The sequence below is a fragment of the Mustela lutreola genome, chromosome 16, assembly GCF_030435805.1.
Source record: "Mustela lutreola isolate mMusLut2 chromosome 16, mMusLut2.pri, whole genome shotgun sequence".
NCBI lineage: Eukaryota > Metazoa > Chordata > Mammalia > Carnivora > Mustelidae > Mustela > Mustela lutreola.
The window spans coordinates 41,541,030-41,566,668 of record NC_081305.1 but is presented as its reverse complement, the minus strand read 5'-3'; the positions used below and the strand labels follow the sequence as shown (position 1 = coordinate 41,566,668).

The following is a 25,639-nucleotide window of genomic DNA, read 5'->3' as shown; positions in this document are numbered from 1 at the left end:
ACAACCTGAGATCATAACGTGGGCCGAAATCAAGAACTGGATGCTTAACTGACTGAGCCATCCAGGCGCCCCAGCAATGAAGTATTTTTAAATTAAGGTATATACATTGTTCTTAGACATAATGCTATTGCACACCTTATAGACTATAGTCTTATGTAAACATAACTTTTATATGCACTGGAAAAAACAAAAAATTCACTTGACTCACTCTAATGCAACATTAGCTTTATTATGGTGGTCTGGAACCAAATCTGGAATATGTCCAGGTGTGCCCATAGATCCACTAGACTATTCATATTCTATTTATATTATGAAACAGAAATAAAGAATTTTAAAAGACGAAAAAGAAAACAGCCTATATAGAAGTTCTACTAGTTTCTTCCTGTACTCTACTATTGCTTTCTTATACTAGTGAGTATGTAAACCTCACTTGGAAAGACACTCACAGACTATGGTAGTGGCAGTAGGGAGTAAAGCAGATGAGTGTCGGTGATGAAATGGATTTGGAGGGTCAGGAAGAGAAGGGAATCCGATTTCTCGAGTCTCTGGGATGAACCATTGTTGTGGTGGTACTGAGTGCTGGGAAGTTCCTGAAGACCAAATGTGGAAGGGTGGAAGATAGAAAGAAGGCCATGAGTTCTGCTGTGAACATGACATCAAGGACAATGCCGCAAGGAGGAAACTCAGGACGAGGTTCTGGAGCTTACAAGAATGCTGGAGATGTCCCTGGGGCTTAGGTGGTCATTGAAGCTGTGAGGAGGAGCCGAAGGTGAGTTTAGACTGTGGGGTAGACATTTTAGTGATTTTGTTTTATTTTCTTTCAAAGAAACTCTACGCCCAACATGGGGCTTGAACTCACGACCCTGAGATCAAGAGTCTCATGCTCCACCAGCTGAGCCAGGCAGGTGCCTGTTTGGAGATTTTTTGTTTTTTTTTAAGTGGAAGAAATTGAAACATATTTCAGTGTCAGAGAGGAGGATCTAGTTAACACAAAGAGGCTAAGTATACAGTAGAGACCTATGGTCAGGTTGTGAGATTCTGAAGAGGCTTGAAAGGGTAGTGGGTAAGATGTTTTGCAGCAGGGGCATCTGGGTGGCTCAGCTGGTTGAGCATCTGGACTCTTGGTTTCGGCTGGGGTCATGATCTCAGGGTTGTGGGTTCAGGCCCCCATCAGGCTCCGTGCTGCTGGCCATGGAGCCTGCTTGAGATTTTCTCTCTCCCTCTGCCCCTCCCGTCCTTTCTCTTTCTCTCTCTCTCTCTCTCTCTCTCAAAAAAAAATTGCTTTGCGGGGGCGCCTGGGTGGCTCAGTGGGTTAAGCCTCTGCCTTAGCTCAGGTCATGATCAGGGTCCTGGGATAGAGCCCCGAGTCGTGCTCTCTGCTCAGCAGGGAGTCTGCTCCCCCCCCCACTCTCTGCCTGCTTGTGATCTCTGTCTGTCAAATAAATAAATAAAATCTTTTTTAAAAAATTGCTTTGCATCAAAGAGAGAGGGGAGCTCAGGGACAAAGATGTGAGGAGTGAGGAAGGTCTGAAGGCAAAAAAGTGAGTAGAAGGAGAAATATGGTAGAATTTACAACTTGCACGGATGATCAGTTTCAGGTGGAAAGTCATTAATTCAGAGTAGAGCCCTCCTTCCGAGGAAGTGACTTCCCCCAGCAGCCTTCAGGTCAAAGTGAAGAAGGTGGAGTGGGGATTCACCAGGCAGCTGAACACGGGTTGTAGGGCAGGAGGGTTCCTGGCGTGTTGGCCTATGGGACCCAAGATACAAGAGGAGGGATGTGAGGTGGGAGGAGACAGCTGGGTTGGAGGAAGTTTCTCTGGGTGCTGGGCTCACCTGACCTTGGAAGCTCCAGAGAAGGGACCAGGGGTGATGGCTGACTTCTATGCGGTCCGAGTGTGGTTTCTGCAGTCCCAAGACAAGCTGGCCTACCATTAGGTCCTCCTAGCTCCTAGGACAGGCCCTAGTGGCCTCAAGTGGCTAGGTAGGGAGGCACGTGGTAAACATTGGGAGGGACTTGAAAGAGGCTCCCTCTGCATGTGGCACGTTCTGATCCACGTGTTCAGCCACCGGCCTCACTTCACTCCAAACCTCGTGGTCCCAGAGTGATGTGCTGGAAACTCCTTCAGTCTTCCTCCATCCGGGCCCCTCCTATAGACTTCCAGCCAGGACCAGAAGGTTCTAGAAACCCATTCCTCCATGCCTGTGGTTCTCCTTTTTTCTTTCCTTTGTTTTCTTTTCATTAAAGTATAATTAACGGACAGTGTTATATTAGTTTTGGGTCATACATGAAGTTCTCATTTGGGTTTGATGTGAACCTTGTCAACCTTGGGGCCCTTCTGGTGGCTTCTGTGGTGCTCTGAGCACCAGGCTGTCTTGGAGTTCTCAAGCTTCCCTGAGGACGTTTTGTATCGTGCCCATTCATGCCTGCTTTGTGAGTACATCTACTGCTGTCATACCCCCCTCCTAGAGGTTCGAACGATTTGTTTTCCTTCATCAAATCCACATGCCTGTGGACAAGGAGAGAAAAAACATCCATGTGCCCACCGCACAGGTCTGACACATTTGCCATGTCATGTCACCTCTCCCTTCCAAGCTCCCTTGCACAGGAGTGCCAAGAAAAGAGGTTGGAGTGCGCAGAGTCTAGAGATGGAGGCCAGGCCCTCCTGGGGCCCCCACATCTTCAGGGACAGAAGCTGTGATTCTCCAGCTTTGCAGAGAGGTCTGTGATTGGAGCCTAAACATGCACATAGGGATTGGACGGCAGCCTAGAGACCACCAGACCAGCACCTCCATTTGCCACATAGGAGGCCAAGAAGGCACAGGCCGGGAACGGATTCAGATTCTCTCTGAATCCACCTCACCCTCTGTGTATCTGGTCAGAGGCGCCGTTGGTGGGAGCCAGATCCCGTGGCTGGGAGGAGAGCGTTGGAGGGCATCACCGTGGGAAGTGAGATCAAAATTTCAGGAGTTCCTCAGTGACAGAAGAGCTCTGCTTTAGGGAGATGGACCTGAGATGCATCTTGACCTTGGCATGGGATGCCTCTCTTCACAGAGGAAGAAAAAAAAAAAAAAAAGGCAGATTCAGATTCCTATCGTGGAAGGTTGCCGAATACAGACATTCACACCAAGGGGCCCGGGAGAAATGAGAGAACTAATTTTCTTAAGCAGCCACAGTTATTACTGTTGGTTTGTGCATTCTTTGTGGCAGGAGAAGCCAGGGCTCCCAGGTTGGGCTTTTCCGTGTTAGTTTTAGTGGGCATGCCTGAAAGAAGAGCCTTCAGGGAAGGGGTTATCCCAGCCAAGTTTGGGGGGTGGGGCAGGGGGCAATGGGGTTGGTTTGGAAACAGGACCTTTTCTCCTCTACCTTACTGGTCTCCCTTGGGCAGAGCATGAAAGCTGCCATATGGACTGGGAGCCCCAGGAAGGGTAGCTGCATTCCAGAATCCACAGGATTGGGGAGCAAGTCTGGAGAGGGCTGGCCAGACGTTCTGGACACAGAGCAACCGGCTGTCTGCTGGGCATGGAGCGAGGTTGGGGCGAGGCCAGTCTAGTCTAGCTTGAGCGGCGTGGCCCAAGCAGGAAAGGGGGTGAGGGCAGCATGAGTCATGTGCTGAAGGGGAAACTTCTCCCCCAGTCTCCAGATTGCCTCCCTGAGGAAGTCATTCCTCACCCCTCCCTTTCCCCTGTGTGTAAGCATCTGAGTATCCTGTTGTCCCTCATTCACTGGCTGGAAATGGTGGTGCTGTGGCCAAGAGGCCCTGGCCGGGCAGAGCCATCTGCTTTTGTCCGCCCACAACTCTAAGATCCCAGGTTGCTTTTCATTGTTCTGAAGGGCTGGGGCCAGCCAGGGTCCTGGGAGATCCCTGATGGGGGTGGGGGGCTGGACCCCATGAGTTCAGGCCCCTTCCCCTGTTGCCAGGACAGGAGACCTGGTTTCATCTTAGGGAACATGCAATATACAGGCAGGGCAAGTGGCTGGGGGCTCTCTGGGGGCTCTTTGGGGCTGGGTGAAACAGAGGTGTCTGGGTTATGTGGAGGGGTGGGAGGGGCTGCTGCTGGACGGACTAGGGATGTGCCCATCCCAGCGATCAGCTGTGAAGGTCTCACAGTGGAGAGGGATATAGTCCAGGCCCCACAGACTTCCAGGGGGTCAGAGGGCTCATGGGCAGGAAAGGACAGTGTGCTCGGGAGGGAACCAGGCAAGATTCTGATACTGGTGAAGCCACAGGTACTAGGGCCTTCAGGTCAAGTTATCCTGAAAGCTTGGGACAGCTCCGGTCCATTCCACAGCTGACAGAGCCAAGGCTCTACTCTCCTCAGGTTCCCATATGTGAACCCGGCCATGGGCACTGCCCTCGCTCAGAAGGTCTTTGCTGTGGTTCTGATTCGGCAAGACGTGTCTCCCAAGAACTTCGAGAGAAGAGTTGCGTGGTTGATTCCATGGCCTTGTGGAAAGTTTGGACTTGAAGACTCGTTGGAATTCTGAACAATTAAATTTATGAAAATCCCTCTCAGATGTGTACACCCACCAGAGGCCAAAATGGAGGGGCCTGAGAGACCTTCTCAGGTCCATCCGGTTGAAGAAAGCAGAACTCTGTCCCCTTTCCTGAGGGTGGGCGACTTTCTTTTGGTTATCAAAACGTAATAACCCCAACTCCTTGTCACAGAAACAAGAGGGGATTTATTAGCCCTAACAAAAAGGGCACTGTGGTCACAGAATGGTGGTCCTTGGCAGGCGTCCTGATGCCCGGGAGTAACTCACAGACTGCTGGCCTGCGGCTGGCCTGCTCCCTCGGACGCAGCGCAGAAGAGGGCCTCGGGAGCCGGGGCTTCGTTTCCAGAGTCCTCCAACCTGATGACTCTGACGTTCCTGTCAGGCTCCCCTTAGACACCTGACACGTGGTTGCCCCTAGTTACAGTCCAGTTAGGGCTTTTCAAGTGGGTCTTCAATCCTAGCAAGCGGGGGCCGGGAACGGCCACTGGCTGAATTTCTGGTGGCAACGGTGATTTGTGAGACCTTGGCAACTGGCCGCAGAACCCGGACTCCCTTCCAGAGAGATGTGGGATGATGTGGGTGCTGGAGAGCAGGAGCCCCTAAGCATCAGACAGCTGGTGGCTTCCCACATGCCATTGGGACAAGCAGGTGTTCTAGCCAGGTCAGAGAGCAGTGGGTGTTTGAGTGATGAGAGGCGAGAGGGGGCTTCTTCCCCCATCACCACTCCCACTCGCTCCACCGGGGAGAGATGGGCTCAGGGCCCAGAACTCCAGGCTTCTCCACTGCTGGGCAATGTCGTGCCTAACCTTGACCCCAACCTGCCCAGCTGCCAAGTACTCTTACCTTCCATTTAGGGGCAAGGCCGGACAGAACCAAATCACATTTTTAAGCCAAGTTATTAGAAATATTAGGATAAAGGCTGAGTGGATACACTACGATGTGGCCTTTGACCTACAATGATTTCATGACCAGGAAACATTGCCTGCAAAGTGCAAAACAATGAAGCACAATCACTCTACCCCACAGCAAATGAGAACCAGTAGCATCCAGTTCTGAGCCAACAGTGAGGCCTGAAGAGGGAGCTGACAAAAATAATGAAAGCCACCTTGGGGCCCCTGGGTGGCTCAGTTGTTAAGCATCTGCCTTTGGCTCAGGTCATGATCCCAGGGTCCTGGGATAGAGCCCTGCATAGAGCTCCCTGCTCTGTGGGAGGCCTGCTTCTCCCTCTCCCACTCCCCTGCTTGTGTTCCCTCTCTCACTGTGTCTCTCTCTGTCAAGAATATAAATAAAATGTTAAAAAAAAAAAAAATGAAAACCACCTTTCACTTGCCGTTCTCTGACTTTTGCTCCAGAATCACTGAGGAGACTGGGTTGAGTGAAAGGGAGCCAGGTACGCCGCAACATAGATGAAGAAACCCTGGAAGTAAAACACCCCCTCGCACTAAGCCTATCAGATCAGTAAAAAGATATGAGATTACCTGTGATCTCAGAAAATTTGCAATTCAAGCTGATTCCACATCTGCCCAGGTGTGGACAGATGCCTAGGCACACCCAAGAGAATCCTGAGTCCAGAAGCTGTCACAAGTTTGGCTCCCTCCCAGAACAGGCACTGGTGGTGGGGCTCTTCAAAGCATGACCTCATGGGCCTCCTCCTCCAGGAAGCCTGCTCTGAAGTCCCCCGCTGTATGTGTTCCCCGTTATAGTATTTATCCCACGAAACTTAAGTTTTGCCCTTTCGGGACTGCGAGCTTAAGACAATGTTCGTCTCATACTCAGCTATCTGTCCAGCACTGGGTGCTGCATAGAGCACCTCATTCAGTCAACACATATCGGAGCACCTACTATGGGCCAGGCACTGTGCCAGGTACTGGGGATAGAGTGGTGAATAAGACAAAAGTGATCCTTCCACTCATTTGAGGGGGAAGATGGAATTGAACAAACAAAACCCATAAAGAGAGACATAACACAAACATGCAAGCGCGAGAACACGTTGCAGTGGAGAAAAAAACATGCAGGAAGACTTGCAAGGAGAGCTTAACACATTCTAGAAGGTCCTGGAAGGCATCCTTGAAAATGTAATGTTTAAACTGGCATTTGAAGAATGAGAAGCAATTATAGCCAACCCTTGAAAAGCATAGGTTTGAACTGTGTGGGTCCATTTACAGGTGAAGTTTTTTACAACAGTTCTGGATTTTCTTAATGACATTCTTTTCTTTAGCTGTATTGTAAGATTACAGTATATAATACATATAATAACATATAAGCTACGTGTTAATCGACTATGTTATTGGTAGGGCTTTTAAGGTCAGCAGTAGGCTATTAAGTTTTGGGGGAGTCGAAAGTTATACGTGGATTTCTTACTGTGTGTGTGTGTGTGGGGGGGGTGTCAGCACCCAAAACCTCCACTGTGTTCAAGGGTCAGTGGCAGCTGGCGGAGACCTCCAGGTGAAAGGAACTGCCTGTACAAAGGCCAAGCAAGGAATGTGGCTCATTTTAGGAATTGAAGAAAGGCTAAAGGAATTCCCCAGGCACTAGATCATACAAGATAGGCTGGGCAGGATGGCTCTTTCTTAAGAGAAACAGGAAGTCACTGGAGAGTTTGATGTAAAGATTTGTTTCCATAGCACTGGGCTGAGGGCGGGGATGGTTGGCAGGTGGAGAGGCAGAGGCGACAGGAGTCAGCAAGGCTCTCAGGGGCCTGTGTGTGGTATCAAAGGGCCAGAGCAATGGAGGGAATCTCCAAGGTCCCCTTCCATGGATCTTTTATATTGATGTTCAGTTTATACCAAGTACATAGATTTTAAGGGCACAGTTTAAAATTTCACCCATGTATACATATGGTATCCCCCATCCTAATAAAGATATATACTTTAGGGGCGCCTGGGTGGCTCAGTTGCTAAGCGTCTGCCTTTGGCTCAGGTCATGAACTCAGGGTCCTGGGATCAAGCCCCACATTGGGCTCCCTGATCGGCAGGAAGCCTGCTTCTCCCTCTCCCACTCCTCCTGCTTGTGTTCCCTCTCTCGCTGTGTCTGTCATATAAATAAATAAAATCTTTAAAAAAAGTATATATACTTTAGTGGGCCCTGCCTCCCCCAAAGATAACTGCTACTTCATCTTTACTATTATAGATTAGTTTTGCCTGTTTTGAGTTTCCTGTCCATGAGATCAGGTAGTGGGTTACCCTTTGTGCCTGGCTTCTTTCACTCATCGTGATGCCTGGTGATTCATTTATGTAGCATAAAACAAATTCTGATTTTAATTTTTTCCCACTCTATTTCATTGATAAACATACCACTACTCATTCTATTGTAAATGAGTTTTATGTAATGTAATGTAAATGTAAATAACAAATGTAAATAACATTTGAGTTATTTCCAGGTATTGGCTATTATGATGATCATGAACAATCCTGTCCGTCTTTTGGTGGACGTAAGCCAATCACAGCTACTGGGCACATACCCAACAGTGAAACTGCTGGATGAAAACTACATATATGTGGCACCTGGATGGCTTAGGCGGTGAAGCAGCTGCCTGCAGCCCAGGTCATGATCCCGGGGTCCTGGGATCGAGTCCCACATCTGGCTCCTTGCTCAGAAGCAGGGAGCCTGCTTCTCTCCCTCTGCCTGCCGCTCCCCCATGCTTGTGTGGTGTCTCTCTCTGACAAGTAAATAAATAAAATCTAAAAAAACAAAAGCAAAAACACCCCAAAACTATATATATACTTAGCTTTAGTAGGCACTACTCATTAGCTCTCCAAAGCGGTTATACCAATTTACACTGCCACCATCAAAGTGTGTCAATCCCAGCTCTTCCGTTTCCTCACCAACACTTGACATTCTGGTTTTCAGAAAAGTCTGTCATTTTTGTGGGGGTAAAAAGGTATCTCCCTGGGGTTTGCCTTTGCATTTCTTTGATGACAAAATGTCAAGAACGTTTTCATATGTTTATTAGAAATCTGAATATTCTTTTTTTTTTTAAAAGATTTTATTTATTTGACAGAAAGAGATCATAAGTAGGCAGAGAGGCAGAGAGAGAGAGGAGGAAGCAGACTCCCTGCTGAGCAGAGAGCCTGATGCGGGACTCGATCTCAGGACCCTGAGATCATGACCTGAGCTGAAGGCAGCGGCTTAACCCACTGAGCCACCCAGGCGCCCCAGATATCTGAATATTCTTATTGTCTGTTCAGGATTTTAAAAAATTGAATTGCTGGTCTTTTTAAAAAAATAAAATGGACTAAAAGAATAAATAAAACAGACTTGTAGTACTTTATATATTCTGGGTTATGAGCCCTTTGATGGCTAACATTACATGATGTAAATACCTTATCCCAGGCTGTGGCTCTCATTTTCACTGTTAATTTTTACTTTTAATGAAGTTATTTATCAACATTTTTTCTTTTTTATGGTTATCACTTCTTGGTTAGTGTCTTCTTTGCCCAGTCCAAGGTCTTAAAAATAAGACCCTAATTTTGTCTTGGAACTGTTCTGTAGTTTGCAGTGTAAAGGTCTTTCACACCTTTTGTTAGATTGCTAGGTATTTGTTTTTTTGGGTAGGGTACTATTATAAACCATAATATATATTTTTAAAGATTTTATTTATTTATTTGACAGAGAGAGATCACAAGTAGACGGAGAGAGAGGCAGGCAGAGAGAGAAAGAGAGGGAAGCAGGCTCCCTGCTGAGCAGAGAGCCCGATGCGGGACTCGATCCCAGGACCCTGAGATCATGACCTGAGCCGAAGGCAGCGGCTTAACCCACTGAGCCACCCAGGTGCCCCTAAACCATAATATTTTAACTTACCATTTTTCTAATTGCTTGGTGCTTGTTTATAAAAACGAATGATTTTTGTATGTTGATAATTCACTTACTAATTATAATAGTAAGGATTTAGCTTTGGATTTTGTACATATCCCCTCATGTTATGTTACAAATGATGGTTTTCTCTTTTTCCCAATCTTTATACCTTTTTTTAAAAGATTTTATTTATTTATTTGTCAGAGAGAGAGAGAGTGCGCACAAGCAGGCAGAGTGGCAGGCAGAGGCAGAGAGAGAAGCAGGCTCCCCACTGAGCAAGGAGCCCGATGCGGGGCTCCATCCCGGGACCCTGGGATCATGACCTAAGCCGACCTGAAACAAAGGCAGCAGCTTAACTGACTGAGCCACCCGGGTGTCCCAAGATTTTTTTTTTTTTTTTTTTTAATTTTACAGAGAGAGAGAGAGAGATCACAAGTAGGCAGAGGCAGGCAGAGGTGCGGGGTGGGGGAAGCCGGCTCCCCGCTGAGCAGAGAGCTCAATGTGGGGCTTGATCCAGGACCCTGAGATTATGACCTGAGCCGAAGGCAGAGGCTTAACCCTCTGAGCCACCCAGGCACCCCTTTATTTCTTTTTCATACCTTATTGCACTAGCCAGGATGGCCAATATATTGCTAAAATGTAAGTGGTGGTACCTGACACTAGTCTCAAAATGAGAGTTCCATGTTTTACCATTACCATTTCGAAAGGCTTGACTATGTGCACGCCAGTGGTTTATGGTGGAAGGAGGCAGGGAATCCAATGTGAAAAGATGTCGGGCTGCTCCAGAAGGCACCCTGGGGCTTAACGCCAGCAACTTCTGGGGGCATTGCCAGCTGTTCCACCAACGATCTGTGTGGGCTTGCCAGGTCATCTGTAGCTGGCTGTCTTTTGCTGGTAGTTGGCTGTGACAGACATGACTTGTGCTAATATTTGGTTCTATACTTCCCTGCCTCCTTAAGTTAGGGGAGAACAAGGTACGTTCGAGTTGGGATAATGCAAAAATGAGCATGTCTGACAGCTCCTTTCCATTCCTGGGAAAAGAAAAAGCAGCCATCTTCTGACTGGTAGGGATAGACACCAGGACAGTGGCTCGTCTCAGTTCCAGAAGTCTGAAGTCTCCAGGATTTCCAGTTTTAAAGCCAGGAGCAGCTGGAAGAGAAAAGTAAGCCGGCCCAGACACTAGGTGTGTTTTGAGCATGTCCTCATCTGGGTTGTTGAAAGCTGCAGAACCAACCCACAGAGTCTGGAAACCGAAGAACAGAGAGCCCTCTGACTTCGGGACACATCCAGGGAGATGTTGAAGTATGTTAAACTATGAGTGGGCCTGGCATTTCTTGTTTTCTCAAGACACTTGGAGAGAACAGGTCTGAGGGTCTGGTCACTCACAGCTTTAAGGTAAGTCCAGTGCAAGGTTAGGCGCGGCTCTGAGGCCTAGTCCCCGTGGGAGCTGAGCTGAATCTCCAAGCTGTCTGGAGCTATGGCAGTGCTGGACATGGGGACTCATCGCTGGGGAACACAGCTCGCCAGAGAACCAGAGGTGTGCAGTGGCCTCGCCAGCTCCCAGCCTTGTGCCTTATTTTTAGATCTGTGACTCAGACACCTAAACCAGGACTGAGGCCTTGGGGAGAGCAGAGGCCTCGCTCAGGGGCTGGCTCTTGTGAGTAGCATGGGTCTGGCTGCCTGATACCACGACCACGTCTGTTATCAGACCACATGTAGTTGCAGTGATAGAATTTCCAGTCGGACAGTCTCCTGAGGCCTTCGCAGCAGAGGCCCTTCTCTAAGAGGCGGGGTATAATTTGATAATCCCCCAAATTCATTCTAGCTGCTGCAGAGAAATGAATTGGGGAGTGCAGTGTGGATGGAGGGAGACCAGTGAGGACGTTACTGCAGTAACACATGCAGGACTTGAAGGTGCTTCACGCTGGAGTAGAGGTCAATGGATTTCTAGTTCAAGATGGTAAACCAAGGATAAGTGTTTTCTTCTCCTTCTCTTCTTTTTTTTTTTTTTTTTTTTTTAAAGATTTTATTTATTTACTTGAGAGAGAGACAGTGAGAGAGAGCATGAGCGAGGAGAAGTTCAGAGAGAGAAGCAGACTCCCCATGGAGCTGGGAGTCCGATGCGGGACTCGATCCCAGGACTCCAGGATCATGACCTGAGCCGAAGGCAGTCGTCCAACCAACTGAGCCACCCAGGCGTCCCTCTCCTTCTCTTCTTAAAGATTGTATATATGCATGCATATATTTTTAAAGATTTTATTTATCTGACAGAGGAAGACTGCAAGAGAGGGAACACAAGCAGGGGGAGTGGGAGAAGGATTCCCGCCGAGCAGGGAGCCCAATGCAGGGCCCAATCCGAGGACCGAGTTCATGACTGGAGCCGAAGGCAGATGCATAATGACTGAGCCACCCAGGCGCCCCGAGACTATTTATTTGAGAGACTGAGAAAGCACAAGCAGGGGGAGCAGCAGAGGGAGAGGGAAAAGCAGGCTCCCCACTGAGCAGGGAGCCTGCTTCTCCCTATTCCTCTCCCTCTGCCTGTCGTTATCCCTACTTGTGCTTGCTTGCTCTCGCAAATAAATAAATACAATCTTAAAAAAAAAAAAGACTACATTAAAAGGTCATTAAATGAGTAAACTACTATTTATAATATAAATAGAATCGGGCAAAAAGGAATCTGTGAGGTATTTTTCAACAAATTTCTAGACTGGCTAGAGCATGTAGAGTAAGCATGGTGACCCCTGCTGAGCAGAGGGTGCGGCCACCGGGACCATGGGCCTGAGGGTGCTGCTGTGGGTGGACGAGCCATCTGGTTGCACAAGCCACCTGGCTGCACGCTGAATGCTTCAGACTCTGAGGCAGCAGGTATGACAAGAGGGCAAGAGTGAGAAGGAGGTTTGAAGACAGAAAAGCTAATTTTTGGTCTGTCTGTACAAAAAGCAGTGAATAATCTTCTCACTGCAGCAATCCCAATGACCTGTAATCAGGGAACAAATTGCTGGGAAAACAAACAAAAGGGAAGATTCTTCTCTGCAGTTCTATCTGTGGGGTCTGTGAATATCAGCACCTCTGGACAAAGCCTTCCGCAATTCAGAGCTCTCAGGGACAAAGAGTGTTCACTACCTTACAGCAAACCCAGCCAGATGACAATTCCGGCCCCAGAAAGAGCCCCTGGCAACAATTCTGCCTCCTTCTAATAAGACAGAACCAAGAACCCTCAGATACTTGAATAAAGTACATTATAGGAAGGAAACCAAGACGGACAGTCACTAAGGAAAGAAAACAGGGGGGAAAAAAAACCAACAACAGACACTGAGGTTGCATTTGAAGTTCTTATCTCTGAGTAAGAGGGAGATTTAGTGGAAGAACAGTGTGGGTGGCATTAAAGAAATTACCCAAAAGTGGTAAGTTGTAAGAGAAAGTGTTAAAGGAAAGACACAAGTCTTTAAATCCAGAGTCTACGAACTGTTCAGGGTAATACAGGAATAAAACAAAAACGACCCATACCTAGAGAAGTCATTATAAAGTTCTTCTTCTTCTTCTTTTTTTTTTTTTAAAGATTTTATTTATTTGACATAGAGAGAGAGAGCATAAGAACAAGCAGGGGGAGCGCCAGGCAGAGGGAGAAGCAGGCTCCCCACTGAGCGGGGAGCACTGATGCCGGGACTTGATCCCAGGACCCTGGGATCATGACCTGAGCCGAAGGCAGATGCTTAATGACTGAGCCACCCAGGCGCCCCCTACCCCCTGCTCCATTATAGTCTCTTAACACAAAGGACAATGCTGTTTTCAGAGAGGAAAAAACCTGTCATCTATAATGAAAAAGAGTCAGATTGGCATTGGACTTAGCACTACTGCGTATTAGATCAAGAGTCAGCAGTTGAGCTAAGAATGGTCTCTATATTCTGAAGGGTTGTTAAATTCAAAAAAGATGATGATATAACAGAGACCATACTATCTGGCCCTTTACATATACTTTTTTAGAAAGCTCCCTAAGGAAGAATTCTAGCAAACAACGGAACAGAAAACATGGCATCCACGAAACTGGGACTCTCATCCCGGAGTGCAATGAGGAGAAATCCCAGCAGCATCACTTTGTTGAAGACCTTGGAAGCAATGTTTGGATTTTAGTAGGATGGCAGAAAGTTACAGAACAGCCTCTAGGAAAAAAGACAATTTCATAGGCTAAATTGGAAAGATTGCAGGGCTGAGGGTTTAGAAAAACTTTATTATATGATAAAAGCAACAAATACAGGCAAAGAAGAACATTCAGCAATTCCGGGGCGGTGGGGTGGGGGAGGGAGCTGTAGAGAAAATAATGGTCCAAGGAAAAAACTGTCTGAATTATATTAGAAAATTGTTGAGCTCAAGAAGAATGAAATAAGATTCTAAGCAACAGAGAATACAAGAGGCAGTCAGAGAGAAAATGAGTCAAGAGAGAATATTTGAAAAACCAACCAGAAATTTTAGGGTTAAACATTATAAACATAATTATATAAATTTGGGTTATATGTAAATTATATAAATCATATAAATTTGGGTTATAAACAGGACTCAAACCCAGATAATAATACACATAAAATTCAGAATAGCAGCTTCCTTTTGCGTGAAGCACAAATGAACAGGGGAGCTGTAACACACAGATGCAGGTGGTTGGTAACACTAGTTTTTGGGTTATATAACAGACTTATTTATTTAACTTATTTAAGTTCCTCATCATATTACAATTACATTTTCTTTTGTGTACATTAAATGTGGAAAGGGAAAGAGATAAAGGAAAAACAACTTAAAAATTGAAGAAGAGGGACGCCTGGGTGGCTCAGTTGGTTAAGCAGCTGCCTTCGGCTCAGGTCATGATCCCAGCGTCCTGGGATCGAGTCCCACATCGGGCTCCTTGCTCAGCGGGGAGCCTGCTTCTCCCTCTGCCTCTGCCTGCCATTCTGTCTGCCTGTGCTCTCTCTCTCCCCCCCTCTCTCTCTGATAAATAAATAAAATCTTAAAAAAAAAAAAAAATTGAAGAAGAGGGGCACCTGGGTGGCTCAGTTGGTTAGGCAACTGCCTTCAGCTCAGGTCATGATCCTGGAGTCCCGGGATTGAGTCCTGCATCAGGCTTCCTGCTCGGCAGGGAGTCTGCTTCTCCCTCTGACCTCTCCCTTCTCATGTTCACTTTCTCATTCTCTCTCTCTCTCAAATAAATAAAATATTTTTTAAAAATTGAAGAAGAAAGGCAATGTCCCATCATGAAGCAAATTAAAATGTGGATTTTTTTTTAATTCTTAAATTATTATTATTCTTTTTTAAAGATGTCACTTATTATTTGAGAGAGAGAGATATTGAGAGAATGAATGGGAGGAGAGTCAGAGAGAGGAGCAGGGAGCCCAACAGAGGACTAGATCCCAGGACCCCAAGAAGGCAAATGCTTAACCGACTGAGCCACCCAAGCACCCCTAAAATGTGCATGATTTTAAGAAACTGGTAGAATCTAAGGTAAGACAACCCATTTCATCTTGATAATAGTAATGTATTTTTTTTGGAGCAGCATAGTATTTGCAAAACTAGAATTGTAGGGAAGGCATAAACCACTTGGCTCTGTGCTGAAGAATTCTTATAAAATCAAAGCAGGATACCACTTACTTGTTTTCAGCTTTTAAAGTCAACTAACAGGGGCGCTGGGGTGGCTTAGTCAGTCGTGATCTTGGGGTCCTGGGTTCGAGCCCTGTGCTGGGCTCCCTGATCAGTGGGAGTCTGCTTCTCCCTCTCTGCCTCCCCCCACAACTCGTGTGCATGTGTGCTTTCTTTCAAGTAAATAAATCTTTAAAAAAAAAAAAAAAGGCAGCCAACATGTGAAAGTTAAGGTAATTTTTACGGCCAGGAAGACTAACATTTGTAAGAAAGGAAATACAGATTTATACACTTGGCTCATTTATAAATGGTATTTACTTAGTTATAGTATTACTAAGTATTCATCTTACTCAAGTATTATGATAAGTATGTCGAAAGTACTCAGGAGAGATGTGTGAATCTCAGTGTGAAGGGTTAAAGTTTTCATATCAGGAGGTCCACAGCTGATAAACAGGGGGGAAAAAACCCCCAAAGTAAAAAAACAGTTTATGCAGGCTGTTCCAACTGATACATTAATAAAAGGGGAGACACAGATAGTGTGTACACACACACACACACACACACACACACACACACACACAAATTTGAAGAGGGACACTATTTAGAAAAATACAGAGAAACAGTATTTGCCTCTGAGGAAGAAAATTAGACTTACTATAAGATATTTTGTTTCATTTGTAGTAACTATATATGGGTATTACTTTAAAAAGTTTTTTTTTTCTCTAATAAAAAGAGTTCCTGTAAATGACTAAGGAAAAGTCTAATATCTGAAGAGAAAAATAATCAGAGAATATTTATAAACAGTTCACAGAAAAGGAAGTACTAATACCTTACTTAGGAAAACACAGCCAGCCACACACTGAGTAAAATGCATGGGGTTCTGAGATAACAATTTTCATTTATCAGACGGACTGGCAAAGGTCCTCAACAGTGTGGTAACCCGGTCCTGGAGACTATATGGGTAATGGGCACCCTGAAAATCTGCCTGAGGCATACTGCTATCATCTCATGTGGATGGGGGCACAGGAATATTTATAAGAATTACATCTCCTGTTATCCGGAATTTCTGTGACTGGATCATCTAGCAGATAAATTCACCACCGATTTGTGAAAATAATTCACCAAGGTCCTTCATTGCAGCACAGTCTGTACTTAGCAAAAATTGGAAATAGCCTAGCTCCACATGGAGAGGAGGTTTAAAATTTAAGTTTGAGGGACAGTAGGAAGACGAAAACTTTTGACTGGGAATCCTTTTAGGATCCTATTTTTGAAATGCATACACTTCAGAGAAGCAGTCCACTGGGGACACCGTGCTGGCCTCCACAGGACTCTGCCATGAAAGCCGGGCAGCACACTCAGTATTGGAAGTCTAGGCTGCACGTTCCAACCACCAGGGAGCAGGAAGAACATTCCGGATTAGGGCCCTGGCCTCCTAACTGGTCTTCCTGCTTCTCGTCCTGCTACTTTATTCTCTACACACTAGCCCAAGTTTGTCTGTAACTGTCTGTCAGGTCGTCACTCTCTATTGTCCAAAACCCTACACTTACTTCTACCTCGGAATAAGCAACAATCACGCCAGGCTCTGCTTCCTCCTTTCTGCCTGGCCTCTGCTTACTCTCTAACTTCATACATGACCTGAGCCGAAGGCAGTTGCTCAACCAGTTGAGAAACCAGGTGTCCCTCTAACCTCATACTCTACTCCTCTGCTTCACTCCAGCCATGGCAGTCCACTCCTGTTTCAGGGTCTTTGCAGCTAGTTTCTTCTACTCGAATATCCAATCACCTTCTTGAGTCATTTATCAAATGTCAGCTTCTCTAACCCATTTTATTATTTTTTAAGTTTATTTATAATCTCTACACCAAATGTGGGGCTCGAACTCATAACCCCAAGATCAAGAGTTGCATGCTCTTAATGACTGAGCCAGCCAGGCACCCCTCTAACCTATTTTATATTACTTAGATAATATATTTACTTGACAGAGAGAGAGAGAGGGAGCACAAGCAGGGGGAGCTGCAGGCAGAGGGAGAGGAAGCAGCAGACTCCCCGCTAAGCAAGGAGCCTGACCTGGGGCTCAATCCCAGGACCCCGGGGATCATGACCTGAGCTGAAGGCAGCCACTCAACCAACTGAAACACTCAGCAACCCCCTCCTAACCTATTTTAAATTAAAAGCAGAAATCCCTCCTCCAGTCCATATGCCCTCTCATGTCCCTCTTTTCCTTCATAGCACTTAATGATTTTCTTAACATATTACATATTTTACTTATTTTGCCTCTCATTTATTGTCTCCTCAAAACAAGCCCCCAAAAGGGCCGGGTTCGTTTTGTTCACTGCTGCTTACCTTGCCATTTCAACTATACCTCTTCCAGAGTAAGGGCTCTGTCAAATAAATAAATGACATCTTTAAAAAAAAGTTTGTAACATAATATGCTACATACTTACAATTATATATTAATATGTATTAACATAGTAGGATATAGTATGCCAGCAAAATTAAATCCAAGCGAAAGGATCCCCTATCAAGAAAGATAATTAAGATTCAGGCAGAGAGGGGTAAATCAGCATTCTATGTCTGGGAACGAGGGGAGTTTAGGAAGCCAGAGTACAAGCAATTTTTGGAGAGGTGTTTTTTGCCATATAGGGCCACCAGGAAAAGATTGAATGCAGATGGGGTGGGTTAAGTATCAGAGAGTGGTTAAGTATTGTAGTAGTTTCCATCCAATATCCTCTAGTTCTCTTTGAAAGAGATGGCAGGGCCTTTTGTTGACTGTAAAGAGGTGGCTGAAGGAAAGCACTCAGTCTTGCTGGCAATGTTGAGGGCCCAGTAGAGAGCAGTAATCATATTTACAGTGGTACTAATTTACTCCATTGTAACTCTCTTCTGCAGGATTCAACCCTCTGGGTGAATACTGACAATGTGGAAGGATGGACGCTTTCAGAGTTGAAGTTTCTCTAGGCAGGAGCAGAAGCAGCTCAAGAGATATAAGGGGGTTCAGGATAATGGCAAGATAAATGATGGATCCTGGAGTCTAGGCTGGTGGGAGATGGTGGTGGGGAAAGCAAAAGGAAGGAGGGAGCTAAATGAGTCAAAAGCAGAAAGATCCTTGACTTGGAGATTTGCACCAGGCTAGAAGAGTTACTGAGCAAGGGAATGGTTAGGTCACTGTTATTTTTTTAATGAAGATTTTATTATTATTTTAAAGATTTTATCTGAGTGAGTGTGAACATGGGAGCGAGCAGGGGGAAGAGCAGAGGGACAAGCAGACTCTGTGCTGAGCCTGGAGCCTGATGTGGGGCTCGATCCCATGACCAGGAGTTCATGACCTGAGCCGAAATCAAGAGTTGGATGCTTAACTGACTGAGCCCCCCAGGTGCCCCCTTTTTATTTTTATTTCTGAAGATTTTATTTATTTGACACAGAGACAATATGCACAAGCAGGGTAATAGGAGAGGGAGAAGCAGACTCTCCGTTGATCAGGTAGCGGCTCGATCCCAGGACCCTGAGATCATGACCTGAGCCAAAGGCTGAGCTACCCAGGACCCTCTCCATTTTACTTTTTATCTAAAAAGATTTTATTTGGCAGAGATCACAAGTAGGCAGAGATGCAGGCAGAGAGAGAGGAAGGGAAGCAGGCTCCCCAGTGAGCAGGAAGCCCGATGCAGGGCTCGATCCCAAGACCCCAAGATCATGACCCAAGCTGAAGGCAGAGGCTTTAACCCACTGAGCCACCCAAGTGCCCCATTTTTTCTTTACGTAATTTCTACACCCAACATGGGGCTTGAAGCTACAACCTGGAGATCAAGTCACGTGCTCTACCAACTGAGTCAGCCAAGTGCTCCTAGAGTTCTTTCTTAAGTAAGCCAGTTGGAAGATCGGCATGGAGTTTCTAAGTTCACGATTCAGAAGTGATGCAGCTAATGTCGCTGTGCAGGGTCCTGGGGTGTCCACAGCTTTGGATAGAGATGGAGGGTAAGAGGAAAAGGTCATAGGACAAGGAACAGGAACCACGCTGTCAGGTGGGCCCAGGACAGTTACTAGACCTGACTGCTAACCTTTATAATTCCTGCCTTCAAGTTTGGTCCTTGGCTGACATCTGGAAACCCGGATTTCAGGAGGGTTTCAACCATTCCCAGAACTGGTACGAGTGGCTCACTGTGCCTGAACTGTGTGTATAATCAGTATGGTTTAATTGTGCTTTACTTCTGGAAGTCTGGGACTTGGGGATATGCCAAGCAGACGGTGCCTACATAGCTAGCCTCCAACCAAAACCCTGGGCACTAAGTCTCTAATGAGCTTCCCTGGTAGACAACATTCCACACGTGTTGTAACAACTAATTGCCGAGGGGGTATGAAGTACATCCTGTGTGATTCCACTTCCAAGCCCCCTCAGAAAGTTGGAGCGTGGTTTCCTCCAGACTTTGCCCCCGTTGTCTTGTTGCTTAACTTTGCTCTGTATCCTTCTGCTGTAAGAAATCATAGCCTTGATTAGGATTATCCTGGGGTCTCTCAACCGCATTGGAGCTGGACACTTGGAAGGACTGAAGTGTGGAGAAAGAGAAAGGCAGGTCTCAAGACTTTTTAAGAGAACGAATAGTAAGGAGATGATTAGATGATCGTAACCAGTATGATTAGATGATCGTAACCAGTAGAGTGAGAGGATCACATGAGCCTCAACAGAGTAAGCAGGGGTTTCACCAGGAGGGGGAGGAACAAGGATACCAGGCCCACATTCTGAATACAGGTTTGCAGGGCAAGAAGTACTCTTGTGTCCCTAATGGGAGGGTGGTGGGGGGAGCGTGCACAGGGGAGGATTAACCCTGCATCTGCTCTGACCTGTACAGCTCTGTCTACATCTACATCTGTCTACAGTAACAATTTCTTGCAGTGGCATGCTGGTGTGGCGTGACACCACAGCAGGGTGGGCACTACCACTTCTCACCACGCTCTACATCCTCAACGGGTGCAAATCAGTGTTCCTCTCATCTACTCCAGTTCTGGCTTCTCTGGCAGAGGAAAAAACAGTGCTAGCATTATTTTGACAGCTAAAAGGCAGAAATTAACCTAAATGTGGCATCAACAGTAAGATGGCTAAACTGTGGGCTATTAACACAATGGAGCATTACCATTGCTGTGAGAACAGTTCACAGCCAAATGCAACAATGTGGACTAATCCCACAAACAATGTTGAACAAAGCTCAGCACAAAGAGTATACAGTGTATAATTCCATTTCTATAAGTAACAAAGAGCAAAAGCCATCTACCCTGTTGTAAGTCAGGATAGTACTTACCCCTCAGGGGCAAGGGGCTACTGGAAGGGAGTTACAGAGGGGTTTCTGGGGTACTGTTAATAACCTGAATCCCGAACTGGGTGCTATTTACAATTAGGATACATGTCCTCTGTATATATTATACTTCAAAACTAAAACAGTGCTACCCAGTACACTAAGTGCAAGAGCAAGTTTTACCACAGAACATATACTATGAATCCATTCTTGCTGAAGAACACATAGCTGTACAGAACGAACTGTGTTGACAATGGTTAGTGGGTAACCATTTCTTATCTATTTTTAAACACCATTACCATACTGCTCTTATTCTTTCCTTCCCCTTTTTTTTTTTTTTGAAGTAAACTCTATGCCTAATGTGGGGCTTGAAATCACAACCCTGAGATGAAGTCATGTGCTCTGGGGTGCCTGGGTGGCTCAGAGGGTTAAGCCTTGGCCTTCGGCTCAGGTCATGGTCTTGACTAGGACCATGGTCCTGGGATCGAGACCCCACATTGGTCTCTCTGCTCAGCAGGGTGCCTGCTTCCTCCCTCTCTCTGCCTGCCTCTGCCTACTTGTGACCTCTGTCAAATAGATAAAATCTTAAAAAAAAAAAAAAAAAAAAAGTCATGCGCTCTACTGACTGAGACAGTCAGGAACCCCATACTGCCCATATTCTTTTTAAATGTCTAACTTTTACAAAAACAAAACAGTAATACCTATTTCCATTTTATAAACTGCAACCTGCGAGGTTCCACATACCCACTTTGGGACAGAGCAATGCTATTAAACACCAAGGAATGGAGCTACCCATGAAGACAAAAAATTACAAAAACCATTTCAGCACAAGCAAACTCCTGAATTGCAGGGTTGGGATTTGCATTCTCATCAACAATCCTGTTGTGGGGCTAATGCTGGAGGACTACTGGGATTAGGTTAGTACCAGGATTAGGCACACTCCAGACATCTAGTAAACATGTTCCCATCCTGGTGAATGAATCCCACTGGATTTCATTACAATGTAGCCCAGATCCCAGCTTCCATACCCCCTCAACATTGGCATTCTCTCCTCTCTCCTTCCACTCTCAGACTACTCTTCAAGTCTGGAGGCAAAGGCAAGGCTTACTAAATGGAGTCACTCTGAGAAAGTCTTATTATTGAGCTGAAATATGGTTTGGCCTCGCAGTGCTACTTTCTTTATGAACCACTATATGGACATCAGCACATTTTAAAGCATTTCCTTAAAAATCAACATTCATTATGAACTGGAATCAGATTCAGGTCTATTTTGATATGTTTATGAGCTAAACTTGAAAACATTTTTATCAGTCAGCCAAGTTCGTTAAATATGAACCAAGCTGGAATTTAAAGGACACCCACACCACTGGCTCACAGCTCTGCACCATCACTGAGAACAGAAACCACATTAGATTCACAGTCTCACCACGTGCTCTTGGAGCCAGATTTATAAATGTCTCAAAACCACAAGCTTGCTTTTACTAACACTGGCTCTGAAAAAAAAAAAAAAAACAAACCCAGAAGAACCTTTGCATTACTCCTCCCCAGAAGTTTGGGATTATCCCAAAACCAATGCTTGGGACCTGAACCTCTAGCTTCCCAGTGCACACCCTAGCTGGCTGCCTGGCTGCCACTGGCTTCCAAGACCCTGTTGCTCAAAGCTACACTCCGTCGCTTCCCTCACTCACTCCTAGTCAGGGAATACCTCTTCCAAGAAGCTGTCCTTGGGTCTCCTTCTTGGGAGGAGCTAGGGCAGCCTGCTCTGAGCAAACCCCAATTTAGCATCCTCAGATTCCGAGACCGACAGTGTCACTTTATTTTCCTAAGTTGGCTTCCAACTGTATTAATAATTATCTTTAAAAAATTATCTTTTAAAAACACAGTCAAAATGGGTAAAGCGACACGTGACATGTGAGCTCCTTAGTGAGCTCACTCACCTCGATGACTTTATTCTACGACCTCTCCCGACGGTCACAGTTTAAACCAGCTCTGTCTAATCTGACAGGGCTGGGGCATCCCATTGCACTGCATCTGGGCATGACCAGACCCGAGTGATTAGCACACAGCCATGTGGAAGGCATAGCTTCTCTTTCAGACAGATAGCCCACAGAGACAGGGACAACAGCCATGTAAAACGGAGACACAGAAACAACACACGCCCTTTTCCTGTACGCTAGGAATAAAGAACTAAGTCTCAGTACTCAAATCAGCCAAACCCTGTTTCCCCCTGGATTCGGTCCTGCAGAGATGCCCCCGCATCCCTCTTACTCCTCTCTCCATCTTCCTGCTGCTGCAGTAACAACCTGGATGTACTGGATTTGGAAGGACGGGGAAATGGTAAAGGAATCTGGTGAATACTTTACCAAGGCCCTTTAAGGAGGGGCTAGATGAGGTGAGCTGGCTGTGCTGTTGTAAAGCTGTTTTCCTAACGACCTTTCAGAATGACCTGTGGGGGTTGGACTGATGTCCAGAGTCCTCCACAGAACTTCAGACCCGCACTCTCGAAGTGTGGGGCACGGGAATTTGTACTTTACAAATGCTTCCCAGCACATCTGGACAAGAGATCTGGGAACCGCTTAAGAGAGACCAGGATGAAGTGGTAATTCCTGTGGCAACATCTTTCCAACACACTGTGCCACGGGAAAGTAAGGTCCCTTTATACTTTGTCCTTTCATTCCATGTAAAGATACTTTCTTCAGTAAATGTTTTTAAAGATCTGGGGCGAGGGACTGAAAGAATTAATTCCCCGCTCTTCATCTTTTCTTGTCCAGTATTTCTCAAACTGGAAGGGCCACCATTGTACTTTGGGCTGAATAACACATTATGCGGCACCATGGAGCATAGTGTAGGATTTTGGTGCCCTGGCCCTTACTCAGTCTCTAGTCATTGCGACAAACTACATCCCCTCATACTCCTAAATGCTCTCAGGATGTCAGTCCAAACCCTGATTAAGAATCACTGGTTGGATTAATGTTCCCGACCCTGCTCCCTACTCCTCTAAGTCCTGCTTTTTCAGGGGGTGATGTGGTCTGATCCAACAAATGAGATTTGGAGTCAGCCCTTCCCTCTCTCCTCTTTCACACCTGCCTGCCCACGGAGGGAGCATTTTAGCCCGAGGCTTCTAGTTTGGCCTGTGCCTGGCTGGCTCAGTCTCCTCAAGATGGGGATCGTAACTCAAGATCACTCTGCATCCTAGTGGGGAACAAAGGGGTTTCCAGCTTCCTAACACTACAGCAATAAATAAATCTTAGGAAAAATGTTAGGAACTAGTTATTTTAGGGAATATAAACATAACCATAATTCCATTCTTATACTTAAAAGAGGTCTTTCATTATGTTTCTCTCTATGGTAAGATGGTATTACTATTTAAAGAGAAAGAACTTTGACGAACATTTTTTATTTAACAGTTTTATTCTGCCTTAGGATAAAAACCTTGCTTTGATATTGTAAGGTGCACTGCCATGCTGCCAGTTATTACTGGGGTACCAAATGCCTTAGTCAGTGACCCAGAGGGCTTGGAAAACATGTGAATTCATACTTTCAGAGCATGTAGAACTGGTATTTACAGCTTTTCTTGAAACTGGCCTGGGACATCTCAAACAGTCTACATAGGTATTATCATAGCACTTGCTTTGATGTTCAGAATGCTTCGGAAATGTGTTCAGTATCATGATTTGTGGGTCCTCCAAAAGGGTTGGTTGTTAACATGCAAGCAAACAGTATTAAGCAACATTATCTAAACTATGCCTGCCAAGTACTGGACTTTAAATGAAACCAAATTACAAAACATTTCCTTGTAGAGCTATACAAAAGATATAAAATTAAAATTAAAAATATCAACCATCTTTAAATACTCCAATTCTCCTACAGTGCAGTTTTCAACATCTTTATCACTACTGAATACCTTAAGAGAAAGTTAACAAAAATCAAAATAGATAAAAATATTTAAATCTTTGGATCCCTTTATTCCGTGGCCTTCATAAAAACACAAAAGCGGCCAGATTTTTTTTCCACTATAGCTTAAAATATCAAAAAGATTTACTAGTGATTTATAATTAGCAATGAACTCTATTACCGAGTCATTTGTGGGCCACAGGCCCAAAGACCAGTGTTAGGATATCTTATAGGTTGCCAAAATAATTTCTAGCACTCTGAATCCTCCTGAAATATAATGGAATGAATCAAGATATCACAACAAAATTCCAGGCATATCAGGAAGAACAGGTTAATCGATGCCCAGTTTTATTGTCTTAAAAAAGGGGAGGGTGCTTATTTGAAAATACAGCTAAGTACATTCTTATCTATGATTATTTACATTCATATACTGAAAATATTTATTATTTGGACAAATCCTGTGATATGCCATTTGTTATAAAATGAAGTTCTTACAATGAGTATGAGTAATTTATCCTTTTCAGATAATGGAAGAATGTATCAAATCTTCATTTATGTTCCAAACATTAAAAAAAAAAAATCAAAATCAAAACTCTCAAGCCTGGAAAGCTATGAAAAAAGACCCACCACCCATAGCTCTGCTCCTCAGCACATCAACTTCTGCAAGGACACAGTATGTTTGCTGACTTTAAAATGTTTATTCTTTAAAAAATTAGTTGCTTTTTATACAGCTATACAAAGTTCTTAATGTTTCTTTGGCAATGGAATATAATGGAATTTTACAACTATATAAAAAAGTTACCTTTGCCTAAGAAACAGTATTTACTGTGTGTACATAGTTGACTGACAAAATTCTCTACCATCCAGCACCCTAATTAATTGACGAAATAAGCTACCTCAAAAGGGATATTACAGGATTTCCAAAAAGAAAGAAAGAGAGCAAGATATAGACACATACACACGCGCACGCACACATACATACACAAAACCTTCTGTGGCTCAAAACACAGTATCACGGCCCTATCTGCAGGCAACTTACAATAATTGCCAAATACAATTTAGTGATAAGAAAAATCCTTTCAGTGATGAAAAAATACTTATTAAGTCCCATTGAAGTACTGCTGTAGTTTAACTATACATAAGAAATTACTTAACCTTCTGCTATTCCAAATATATTTAATGCTCATTTTTTAAGATGAGCCTTCCCCCCTCAAAAGTAACTGCATTATATCTTTGAAATTAAGCAGAAAAACAAACAAACAAACAAAAACCCAGTGCTGGTGACAAATATACAGCAAATTCACTTCTTCATTCTTCTCAAAGACTGAAACCAATTCTCAGGACCATGAAGAGCTAGAAATTCACCTATTTTCAAAGACTTCTTTGTAGACTATGCAGCAACTTTGTTGTCTTTCTAAAAAGGAAAAAAAAATTAGCTCATGTTTCAAACTATTGGTTTAGAAATAGTACTTCTAATTTACTTAAGTGTATTTCTCATTACTTTCAAATATGCCCTCTTTTCCCTTTCATGTATAAATCCATTTCACTAAT

General features: G+C 44.9%; 1 protein-coding gene and 1 long non-coding RNA gene across 5 annotated transcripts in view; both read right to left on the bottom strand.

The window, feature by feature from the left end:
* Positions 1-13,497: 13,497 nt before the first annotated feature.
* On the bottom strand, positions 13,498-19,544 carry LOC131818774 (uncharacterized). The gene is made up of 2 exons (XR_009348934.1): positions 14,320-19,544; positions 13,498-14,099 (listed from the first exon to the last, which is right to left on the bottom strand). It is a non-coding gene; the product is annotated as an uncharacterized LOC131818774 (long non-coding RNA).
* A 4,869-nt stretch (positions 19,545-24,413) lies between these two features.
* The window catches only part of LSM14A (LSM14A mRNA processing body assembly factor), a 55,190-nt gene continuing 53,964 nt past the window's right edge, over positions 24,414-25,639 (bottom strand). For all 4 annotated transcript variants that reach the window (XM_059153427.1, XM_059153428.1, XM_059153430.1 and 1 more), the window contains one exon: positions 24,414-25,502. Coding sequence is in view for 2 of the 4 variants with exons in the window: in XM_059153428.1 (XP_059009411.1) it covers positions 25,479-25,502 (24 nt within the window). In the remaining 2 variants the exon portion in view is untranslated. The remainder of the gene's footprint in view (positions 25,503-25,639) is intronic.